Source organism: Juglans microcarpa x Juglans regia, chromosome 5S, assembly GCF_004785595.1.
Source record: "Juglans microcarpa x Juglans regia isolate MS1-56 chromosome 5S, Jm3101_v1.0, whole genome shotgun sequence".
NCBI lineage: Eukaryota > Viridiplantae > Streptophyta > Magnoliopsida > Fagales > Juglandaceae > Juglans > Juglans microcarpa x Juglans regia.
The window spans coordinates 26,092,037-26,104,381 of NC_054603.1; the positions used below are offsets into that span (position 1 = coordinate 26,092,037).

The following is a 12,345-nucleotide window of genomic DNA, read 5'->3' on the forward strand; positions in this document are numbered from 1 at the left end:
TACAATTTAGTAATCACTATAAAACAAAACTCTAGCAAATTTCAAATAAAATTATAATAGCAATTATTAAAAATAAAATAAATATAAATTCTGATAAAACTATAATCATAATAATAATAGAAAAATAAAAATTTTACTAGGAAATTTACTTATATACCCTAAATCCAAGACTAGTATGTTACAGAGATCCTTCATGGTTTTAAAATTTTCCAGTGTGACAACCTGGTTGTTTTCTAGGCGGGAAAGACAACTTTGTGAAACTTTGGGATGCCAAAACCGGAAGAGAGCTTTGTTCATTCCATAACCGCATCTTGCCCAGGAAAAAGAAAAAGTCCATTCCCCAGCATCAAATCTAGATACCGCACCAATGAAAGGTTGTCTAAATTGGGGTTTAGGTAAAATATAGATGCTGGAGCTTTTTATTTTTGTGCCTTGACATTTTCTCTCTGCACACTTAACATTTCTACGGTGGCTGTGGGCGTTTGATGGAGAGATTTGCTTGAGTAGGAAGGAAAATGGGTCCTTCGAAATTAGTTGTAATCAAATCAAAGGCGTTTGAGGTGATAAGGGATGGTAGATATGTGCATTTTACTAAGAGGAGCTAGAGAGTTGTGAAAGGCATGAGCTTGGGGTTAGCCACGGCACGTTGGTGTTAAATTGGTCTGAATGCCCTTTCCATAGGAGTAAGAACATAATTACCCCATTGGAGACCAGCCAATGAAATCACTTCCTGCGTGTATTTGTGCTGGTGTAACAATGTACCAGTCGAAGTAATCTGCATCTCAAGGCCTAGAAAGTACTGCAGGAGACCGAGATCTTTCATGTGAAAAGAGGCCTTGAGATGCTAAGATTCTTTGGAACCATTTCATGAAAGGAAGTTCATTATGAGATCTTTCTATCAAGTCCTTGTACCTCAGAGTAGCAACCCTTTGACTTGGAGAGGTGTACTTGGCAAACTAAGGCACCTCCAAAAGCATTAGTTTTTGCTTGGACGGCCTGCTTAGGGAAAACCCTCACCAAGGATAATATAAAGAAACATCTACAAAAAAAAAAAAAAACGATAATATAAAGAAACATTGTATCATTAGGATAGATTGGTGCTTTATGTGCCAATGGGAGACATTCTAATCTTTGAGGCACTCCTATGCTTTGAAGCTGTTATTGGATTGAAAGTTTTCTTGGAAAAATCAAAGTTGGTTTCGGTGGAAAACATTCCAAATGTGGAGAGATTGGCCAGTATGCACTTGTCTAGATGTGGCCTACATATTTCCTGCTCCTGTTTCCCATTCCTACAAGTGTGGTTAATTGGATAGAGAAATTACAATTTCTTTTGGGGAGGAGTAGTTGAAGAATTTGAAGTTCACGTAGTAAATTGAGTTAAAGTATGTCCTCAAATTTCTTAGGGTGGATTGGGAGTCAGAAAATTAACACTGTTCAACGGGGCTTTCCTAGGGAAATGGTTATAGTGCTATTAATAAGAAAAGGAGGAATTGTGGAAAGCTGTAGTGGATACCAAGTTTGGTGGGGCTTGTGGTAAGCGGTGCTCCAATGAGGTACATGGACGCATGGGGTTGATTTGTGGAAATACATTAAAAGTTGTTGGGGCTCTTTTCTCGACACTCTTTTTGAAGTGTATGGGATTGCGAGGGAGCAGGATATCAAATTGAACAAATGCCTCTCACCATTGTGAAAATAATGCCTTTCTGCTGCAAAAATGCTTGGAAAGCATGAGACATATACTCACCACCATTATCTGACCTCAAAACCATAAGACATGTAGAAAACTGGTTCTCAAGGTAGGCAACAAAGGTCTGAAAAATCTGAAGCACCTCCCCTTTAGAACGGAGAAAATACACCCAAGTAAAACGGCTATAGTCATCAATGAACATCACAAAATATTTATAATGGGCATGCAAAACAATTGATATAATACCCCAAACATCACTATGGATAACATCAAAACATTTGGTAGTGCGACTACCATGCTTAGGGAAAGGAAGAATTTTGCTTTTGCCAAGTTTGTAAGAAGTGCAATCAATAGACAAGCCATGAGTAGAATTCTGATTTTTATTGCCCAGAAAACCATGCTTAAACAAATGATGTAAAATCAGAGAATTGGGATGGCCTAATCGCTTGTGCTAAACATCACTCTGATTGCTTACAGTACTACAAGCCAAAGATAAAGCACTAGGAATAGAAAACTGCAGAGGAAACAATCGCCCCACTTTAGGCCCCTTCGCAATCACCTTCCCCAACACCTGATCCTGCACAAGACAACCACCACGAGAAAAGGAAACATTACAGTTACTATCCACTAGCTGTCCAACTGAAATCAAATTAGCAGATAACCTAGGAGACACAAACACGTTCTGGAAGGAAGGCCCAATATCACCAACTGCATTAATAGGTAGGTGACTCCTATTTGCAATCTGAATGTATTGAGGACCATTATAACTCCGAACATTAAGCAACGATTCAGACTGACCAGTCATGTGATTAGAAGCTCGTGAATCAACAAACCAAGGAGATGAGACTGTCTTACCTTTACCTTGAAGTCCAAATGCAGAAAAGGCTGAGATGATCATCTGCTGAACCATCTCAGGAGTGAGGACAGCCTGACTAGTACTTGCTGCAGTGACTGTTGGAGCTACAATAGGTGTAGATTGGACAACAGCTTGAAAGGCCTGTGCGTGCCGATTTTGAGGACGGATTGAACACTCTTTACTGATGTGCCCCAGTTTCTTGCAATAATTACAATATGGCTTTGTGCAGTTGGTAGCAATATGGCCAAATTCTTTGCAACTGTAGCACTGGATTTGACCTTTTCCTCTTCCTCTTCCTCTTCCCTAGGCTACATAGGTGACATTCACCATCTCTGAATGCAGCCTCTCTTGTCCCATTCTTGCCTGAGTAGCCAATCTCTGTTCTTCCCACCCCAACACTCCAAGACAAACATCCAATGTAGGAACTGGATTTCAGTTCAATAACCCAGCCCGTGTAGCCTCATATTCTGGCTTCAATTTCATCGGAAATTGATCACGTCTACTCTCCTCATGAACTGTCGGAAGTGCAGACAGCGCCTCCTTGGGTACCTTAGCATGGGTAATACTCGAATATTTGCTCCACAAGTTCAAGAAACCAGAATAATACTGCTCAATAGAAAGGTTACCTTGACTGAGATTTGCTATCTCCAATTCCAACTGAAAACGGCATGCATTGTTGTCTTGATTATATATCTGCCCTAGATATTCCCACATCTCTTTAGCTGTAGAAAAATACCTCAAATTGTTCACCATATGTGGTTCAATGCAGCCCAGCAGCCAAGAGACAATGCGTGCATCCTTTGCCTCTCATGTCCCGAGTTCCTTGGGGTCTTTAGAGGCTGAAGACGTCCCATCAATATGTCCCCACAACTCCTTTCCTTTCACAAACATCTTAAACTGAAACTCCCAGCTAAGATAGTCCTTGCCATTGAAACGAATGATAGTGTTTTCTCCATACATTGTGAAGACAGAAATAATCCAGAAAAAAAAACACCGTAAAGGAGCCTAAAAGCTGATAACAAACCTCTAAATATTCTAAGAATATCGAGAATAAAAAAATCTCTAAGAGCCCAGCAGCGAAGACTCCCAAAGAAAATTCCAAGATAGCACCACAGATGTGCTGCCGCAACCACCAGAAAAACAAGAACCAAAAATAATCTGGGCTCAAGTCCGAGAGCCCTAGGGCTAAATCCGAGAAAAAAAAAAAAAAAAAAAAAGGTGGAAGCGTGTATACTCTAGGTTCAGAACACAAGCTCTGATACCATATCAGATTGACCAAATGCCTCTCACCATTGTGAGAAGTTCATTAAATAGAAAAGTCTGGTAGCTATACACGGAAACTCTATATATGGAAAACTAGCTATACATGGAAACTCTAGCTATACACAACTATCCAATTACAGCTATACACAGCAAAGCTAAGAAAGGAAGCTAATCTGTACAGCTGATGTAAATAAGGTAAGAAAAATAAGAAAGATATTAGATAGAATCTTCCAATCATAAAATCTGCCGATCCTATTGACACAGGAAGCTTCAGTAGGTATTTCTCTAGTGGTTCACCTCAATGGAATGGCAACATTTTCCGAGCAGCCCAAGATTGGGAGATTAGTTCTATCACAGAATTTTAACCTACTGTGCACTTCTGGACCAAGAATTGGAGGTGGAGACCAGACCCTTTGAGCCTGTATAAGAGAAGTTTAGCACCCACTCATTCTATCAAATCCTCATCGTGAAAAAGAACAACCTCTTTCCTTGGAGGAGAATTTGAAGGACTAGGGCGCTTCTTAAAGCAGCATTTCCTGTCTGGACAGCTTCATAAGGAAAGCCATGGATAATCTAAGAAAGCATCTGATCATTGTTGTTGATTGATATTGTATGCATAAAAAGAACAGTAAAGATCTTTTCTTACTTCATTGTGTGGTAGCCCTGGGCTCTTCGGAACGATTTCTCTAGAAGGGTTGGGGGGGGGGGGGGGGGAATCATATCAAGAAGTTTAGTAGATCTTCTTGCATCTTGGAGAGGTCTATATGGCATCCCACAAATTGTAGTGATATGGAAGATGGCTCCCATATGCTCCGTGTGGTGCATCTGGAAGGAACTTTTTTCTTGTAAGAAAATTTATTGATCCTCATAAGTAGGCAAAGCCCAGTTAGACAGGTAGTATACAAGAGAGAAATACATAATTACAGCCTACGAGCAAGAAAAAGATGCATAAAAGTCATTAAAATTAATCCCCTCTAAAACAATGGCCTTAGCCCAAAGTAACAAAGATTGGAAAAGTAAGTCTGTAATCCCCCCCAATGAGCGTTCTCTGTTTTCAAAATATCGTTCATTCCTCTCATTCCATATACACCACATAAGACATAGAGGCACCTATCAAAAGAAAAGTACTAGGGTTTTCTTTGATAGCACCATCTTCCAAACAACCACTACTTGACAATTTCCCTATATTCCATTCCAACAATCCAAAAGATCCACCACCCTCTTAGGCATCACCCAAGCAATGTCCAGCCTTACAAAGATCTCATCCCATAAATCCTTCCCACATCACAGTGGAGAAGAAGATGATCCGTCGATTAGCCATTCCTTTTGCACATAAAAGAACCAATCCATTATCAAAATGCCAAGCTTCCTCAACTTATCTATGGTCAGAATTTTCCCATGAGAGGCCAGCCAACCAAAAAAAGCAACTTTTAGGGGCACTTTGCTTTTCCAAATGCACTTCCAAGGGAAAGCAGTTGATGAATGGGTGTACATAGCATTATATAAGGATCTAACCGAAAAATTCTTGTTCCCAGGATGAATCCACAGCAGTTTGTCCTCCCAACCACACTCCAAATTTAAATGCATACAAGGTGCTGAAAAAAATCAGAAATATCTCCCACTTCCCAAGCTTGAACTGCTCTAATAAATGACACATTCCACTGCACCAGACCATTTGAAGTGTCCATATATTCAGCAACAGAAGCTTCCTTGTGTATTGCAATTCTGAAAAGAGAAGGAAAAGCCTCCTTTAAGGCAACATCACCGCATAAAATATCAAACCAGAATCTAATTATAGTTCCTCAACCTGCCACAAATCTGAAATTACGAATGAAATCCTCCGAGCCCTTCCTAATAATTTTCCATACTCCCACAAATCTGAACTAAATAATAGAAGTTTTTAAAGATTGCAAGCAGACTGCGAATGAAATGAAAAATTCTTGACACTTTTGTTTCTTTGGGCTTATGCGATACTTTAATGGACTATATGTCCTTGACTTTCTTGTATCTGCTTATAATCCTAAATAGTTGTTTCTCTTATATAAGACCTGTGTACTCCTAAGTAAATTTCACTGCTACATAACAAAAAACAAAAATGGTGATTCATCCCAAACCACAAGACAAGCCAGCATGAATGTCAAATAAACATCACATAGATGCAAGGCCACAGAGACCGATAATCACTAATGCCTCACAGACATCAAATAGGCATCACATAGATCCAGATGCACAAAGTGTTGTCGCCAATGTGACACAGGCCTCAAATACCATAAGTACGACTGTGAAATAGCAAAGAGCTCACAAGTTAATATAATTAATTTTCATAGTTTATTTCCAAAATGTTATGTAAAGAGATGTTATCATGCAATAAACTTGATTTTTTATTTTTTTTTGAAAATTTTATTAACTGACTATGCATCCCACTAGTAACCACAATTCAAGAACCCTCCTCGAATTCCTCAAAAGTATTCAACAAGAGTAGGAAATGAACAAACATTTTTAGTAGATGACACTACTAAACTTACGTTTTGGGAAAGTGTGTCTTCTTTGTGGTTTGTTTGCATCAGTTAAAGCTTTTTGGGTACCGCAGTTCAGATGATACATCTCTTGTGCTGTGTGTGTGTGAGTATTGTCATTCCCCCTTTCTTGTCTGTGTATTTGTGCTTGTGTTGTCTGTGTTCTTGATGTACAATGATGATGAATATCTTGGGTGCGCTTGTGCACTTATCCATTATGCAATTGCTACTAATGGATATTTTTTCTCAGTGTTGGGTTGCAGCTTCTTTGTCGGAACACAGTATTGATCACATTGAATCAATTGCTCTTGCAAAACTGCACTTAAATTATGTCTGCAAGGAAGCGGAGGTGGATTATATCTACTCCAAATTGGAGAAGATTAAGAAAAGTTTTGCATGCTGTTTAGAGAAAGTAGAATGTGTCAAGGAACATTGTGCAAAAGCTTCAAAATCAACTACGTCTAACCAGCAAGATGTGGTAGAAGGTAAGACACAAAGGGGCTATAAAAGTCATCCTCTTTCTGATCTATTCGAACCTGCCACTGTGGAACAGACACCTGACATGGTGAAGAATGATAGCTCCAATATCATCAAAGACGTCCTAGATAATGTTGATACAAAGATGGAAAAATGTAAGCAAAATCAACAAAAAGAAGTTCAGGAATTTCACAAAAAGAAGATGGAAGAAAAGGCAAAGTTGGAGGAAGCGCACAGGTTAGAGTCGGCCCTTATTCGCACCAAGCATAGTGACATTTCAGTGAGGTTAGATAAGCTTAGGTTATTAGATCATAACTTAAAGGAAAAGATAGATGAACACAATCATCAGATGGAAATACATCTAAAAACACTTGAGGCTTCACAGTTGGCTCCAAGATTTGAAGAGCAGCAAATCAAAGCTATAGTCTGGTTAGGAAAACCAAAATCAGGGGTCCCAACTGCAATATCAGATAATCCGTCTTGGAGTGACTTGGAGTTGAAGGTGGGCAGAATGCAACCAAGTGATATAGCTGAAATTGATGATGGATCCCAAAATGCTGCTCCTAAGGGCATTCCTTCTTTTCAAAACCAGAATGATAGTGGAAGTATGCCAAGTTATCCAGCTGAAGTTCCTGAATTTTCTAATGTTGAAAAGATATCTTGTAGTTTTCCCATGGAAGCAGAAAATGTTTCAATAGCATCTGATGCAGAGAATAATGGATCAGAAGTAATGGCCTTAAAATGGGCAACAACTACTTGTGTTGAGCAGCATAATAAAGTTGGTTCCCGTGATGGTCCCAGAAATGGTGCCCCTGTGCTGGGTTCTTCAGATTTGGAGAGTTCTGTTTGCAATGTTCAGACCCTACAATCAATAGAAGGCCCTTCTGAAGTTGCTCAAACACTAAGCGAAGCGATCATGCGGCATGAACCCATGAAAATGTTACCTAATACTGTGCAACCAAATGGAGTGTGTCCTGACAAAGATGCTGTGACATTGGACAGCACAGCTGATACTCAGGACAGGCGGCAAGATGGAGAAGTCATGGCTATTTTCGGGGATTCGGCTTGTTCGGAGTTTAATGGGACTTGGCCATCCTTGGTGCAGACAGATACTTGCCCAGCCCAAGGAAGTTCATTGGCATCACATCAGGTACTTGAATGTTTGTTCAAGTAGTTTCTATTGGGTGGTTCTACTCCATTTTCTAAATAACTTTATGGATTATCCAACAGATATGTTTGAATGCTAAATTCATTATGAAAGAATACTAGCAGTAAAATAATTGAAAAGCAAGAAAAAGCTCAAGAATTCTTTCCATTTATGAAATACTCCTGTCGCGTACATGATGATCCATTAAAAGAACAAAAACGTATGGATTATTGACGTAATAATGGATTTGTTTGCCTTCCACAATACATTTTGTTGCTAAAGGAAGCCAATAGAGTCCTGCTGTTTTGTTGATGCCTCTGGCTGGGATGAAATTTTCAGCTGTATTGTAGTTTGAAGAACTGGTATATAGAGAAACGTCTAGATTTGTTAGTACTCCTTTTGCCTAAGTACAAATGTCATTGATGAAGGTACACTGTTTTTGAGAATATTTTCCTGTATCAAATATCTTTCTTTTTGGTTCTCTTTTTTTCACAGTTTTCATGTCTCTGTGTATATTATTATATGATTTCTGTGACAAAGTTAGGTGTTTGCTATTGAGATTGAGGGAAAGAGAGATACAGATCCATATACAAATGGATTGTTTTATAAGCAATGGGTCTGTTTTAAATACATTTGACCCGTGTATCAACCAAGTGCAAGAAACAGACCGGTCAAGGGGAAACCTGCAAAATCCTTTTGGCCAAGTCATAATTTCTGGCAATACAACCAGCATTACCATGCTGTTTTATCATTCTAATCTTTAAAGCCAAGTCCTGCTGTCTGAATTTTCACAGCCTATATCGACAAACCCATCCTCCACTGAATACAATTCACTACCTGCATCCCTGGGGAATCTACTGGTTTTTTCCAACCTCTTGCATTCTGCCATTTGCTTGCCACTGCCGTCTTCCATAGATATACCTGCTGGTAGAAGTGAACATGTTGCAGATAGGAGCAGAACTACTGTTCCAGGACCATTGATTGATCATCCACATGCTGTTTTACCTGAGATGCCTCAGCCTGTTTGTTTAAATCCACTGCAAATTGAAATGGAAAGAATACAAAAGGATAAGGAGCAAGCCTTGAAGAGGCATCAAGATATGGTTCGTCCAAGATGCCTTTGAAAATAATTTTTTTATTCATAATTTCTTTCAGTGCTTATTAGCTCTTAGATATTTCCTGTTTAATTAAATCAAGTTTATCATTTTGAGTAGATATTGCAGCTGAGATATAAATGTGATAAAGAGATTGAAGAGATACGCAAGAAGTATGATTTGTTACTTCAGGATGCTGAGACTTCATTAATGCAAAAGCAGAGGGATCTTGAGACATTTCACTACAAAGTTAATCTAAATAAGGAATTGGCAGATGCTTTGATAGTTAAGAGTCATGGGGCAATTGGGTCAGTATACATAGAACAAGGTATAAAACTGATCTAGTACAGCACTCAGTAATACATCTCTCTCTCTCTCTCTCTCTCTCTCTCTCTCTTATTTAGATGCATGGGTTTTTGAAGTACTACTGTTTGTTCCAGGCATTTCTGCTGAAATGTCGGATTTAACCCTACAAATTCTCGGATACTAAGATACCAAATGGGCTATATCAAACTGGCATGTCCAGTAACTCCTATGTGGTATTTGAAACTTCTTCCTAGTTATATTGCGAATCTCATATCTCGGGATTCTTGGAAGAGTTGATGTTATAGGGTTATTATTTAGTATAATATTTTCTAAATTTTCTTTCGACTCGATCACGATATGGATGAAGCTAAATTACAATATCGCTGTCGTGTTTGGATTTAGTTAGCAATTTGTGTATTAAAAGAGCGACTAGTTAGATGTTTAGAAGTTAGAACCCACCACTTGCGAAGTCCACTAATGATCCACCAAAATTCAAGTCAAGCTTGGTGAAGTCTGGGAACAAAGGTGGGAGCGGCATTCCAGTCTGTTTCCAAGTGCATGTACATGCTATGTTGTGATCCTTATTTTCTTGTTTTGTTGTGCTTCATATTTTGTGGGTTTATTCCCTTTTGTCGTGTTTTATTTGCTACGAGTTTAAATTCAGATTCTGATATCAAATCATGATTTACGATGCTGTTAATTTAAGCATGCCCCATAAATTTAGACCTATCCATCTTGATATATATAAGATTTTGCTATGAGATTACATTCATTGAGTTACAGACTTGACTGGAACTCATAGATGACAGATTAGATTAGAAAGGAACGTTACCCCCTAATTCCCCCTCGGAGGATTAGACAACAGAAACTACTGAACTAACTTTCAGCTCATTCATTTATGTCGATTATCAATAGAACTCGAACTCGAACTCAAACTCATAGCGATATTGAAAAAAGACATCAATTTTGAATATCGTAAGTGATGATTGAGATCACCGATTTGTTCTCCTAGTTTCAGAAAGCAACATCAACCTCTGACTAACAGCTTTATTATGGGGTTGTAGCGGATCTTACCCTTGGCCAATAGGGTCTAAGGGCTCGTTTGGACACTTGAAGTATCTTAGAATTCTATGAATAATAGTAATATAGTTTTGAATTAAAATATTTTATTGGGTTTTGAGAAAAGAGAGCGAAAAAATTAAATAAAAATATTATAAATTTAAAAAATTGTTTAAATATAATTTTTTAATATTAATTTTGTTTCGAAGCTTGAAAATGTTGTATTAATTTTTATGTTTTGTTTTGAAGTTTGTAAAAGTTGTATTAGTTTTTTTGTTTGAATAATGATTAGGTAATTAAACCCTGAGGGGTAGCTTAGCTGGTCCGGCCTTGGGTTTGCTCCCTAATGGTCGCCAGTTAAAGTCCCCTTAGGGCCACTCCTAATGGTCGCCAGTAAAGTCCCTTTAGGGCTACTGGAGGTTTACCTAATCGTTAACTTCAGGGCCTCATGAGATTAGTCGAGTCATGAGATTAGTCGAGGTGCGCGCAAGCTAACCTAGACACCCATGGTTATAAAATAATAATAATAATAATAATGATTAGGTAATTATTAGATGAAAAAATTAAAAATTTGAAATTAAAAAAGTATTTTGTGTTTGAGAATGAAATTATGAGAAGTTTTGAGAATTTCATGTCTCATCTGTGTCCATTAAGTGTACCTTTAACACATTTCAAGTAACTGGAAGATTGCATAAACATGTACTCCCATGAAACTTATGCAGCTCCAAAAACTTTGAACGGCTGCATTTGTATGCAAGTAGTTCATGCTTGCATATTTGCATGCACACTGAAATATGAAACACTATTGCTCTCAATGTCGCATGGCTTACGAAATTTCTCTATTTTGCAGCAGCCTTATCTAGTTTCACGAATGAGTGGATTCAGCTATCAAGTCAGCAGCCACATCAGATGACTGCCCCAAGACAACAACGTTCAGCAAGCCCTGAAATCAATATACCACCTGTAGCCCCACCAGCCGTGGTTGACCGAACATCAGCAGTTCTCTCTACTCTTGGTACACCACATTCTAGCTTCATGATCCCATACCCACGGAACCTTCAAAATGGGATCGAGTTACGTGCCCCTGCCCCACACCTTCGAGCTTCCCCATCTATGCAAGCAGTCCATGTCTCAACCACGCGCAGTGGGACGCCAAATCAATCACCCAGAAATCCTCTTGCAACGTCAGTTAAGCTGGCTCGCAGCATCAAGGCACCCCCGGAAGTGTAGCAGAACCAACCCATCAGCTAGAAATTGCGGGTAAGTTTGCCAGCGACTCCATGGTTATCGAGGTAAAAGATCTCCCAACTCGAGGTCTCAAGTGGATGAGAAAGACAGCCCTACAATGATTATTACTGCTGTATAAATGTTTAGGACAATATTAATTAATATTGTAGACCATCTTTTCCCACTAGTCCCTCAAGTTGAGGTAATCTTGATCCAGTTATGGAGAACTCCTTTGGTGGACAGTCTGACAAATCAAGTTACTACCTTTGTAGGATTTTAGTTCGACTTTTGGACGAACTGTCCGCAGCTGCTCGCAATGACGGTAACTGATTTGCTCGCACATTTCGCGTGCGGCAACTGACAGTAGACATCTGTGTAATATGTCATTTTAGGATGTCAATGCACTGACAATGGGGCATTATAAACAGTAACGTAGTAACTTTTTGGAGACTAATCTGAGTGGCAGTGTTTTGGTTTTTTGTATTTTATAATTTTATTTTGTATTTTTTTAAATGTTAAAGAAAAAAGGAAAATGTTAAAGAAAACTCTCAATCTTACTGCTCATGCATTTTAATTTTATTTTTTTTATTTTTTTACTCAATGGTTAAGGAAGTTATTATTAATGAAATTGTGTATTTTTTTTATTTTTTATTTTTAATGATTAAGAATGTTAAAAAAATACTTCAAATAAAATCAAAATACGAAGAACAAAA

General features: G+C 38.4%; 1 protein-coding gene across 10 annotated transcripts in view; it reads left to right on the forward strand.

Moving 5' to 3' along the window:
- Positions 1 to 12,110, forward strand: part of LOC121267581 — a 53,276-nt gene extending 41,166 nt beyond the window's left edge. For 8 of the 10 annotated variants that reach the window (XM_041171505.1, XM_041171503.1, XM_041171504.1 and 5 more), the window contains 4 exons: positions 6,573 to 7,949; positions 8,741 to 9,049; positions 9,161 to 9,368; positions 11,256 to 12,110. In XM_041171505.1, the coding sequence (XP_041027439.1) occupies positions 6,573 to 7,949; positions 8,741 to 9,049; positions 9,161 to 9,368; positions 11,256 to 11,635 (2,274 nt within the window). In that variant the 3' untranslated portion in view covers positions 11,636 to 12,110. The remainder of the gene's footprint in view (positions 1 to 6,572; positions 7,950 to 8,740; positions 9,050 to 9,160; positions 9,369 to 11,255) is intronic. The other 2 variants (XM_041171508.1, XM_041171510.1) reach the window with 2 other exon arrangements.
- The last annotated feature ends 235 nt before the right edge of the window (positions 12,111 to 12,345 follow it).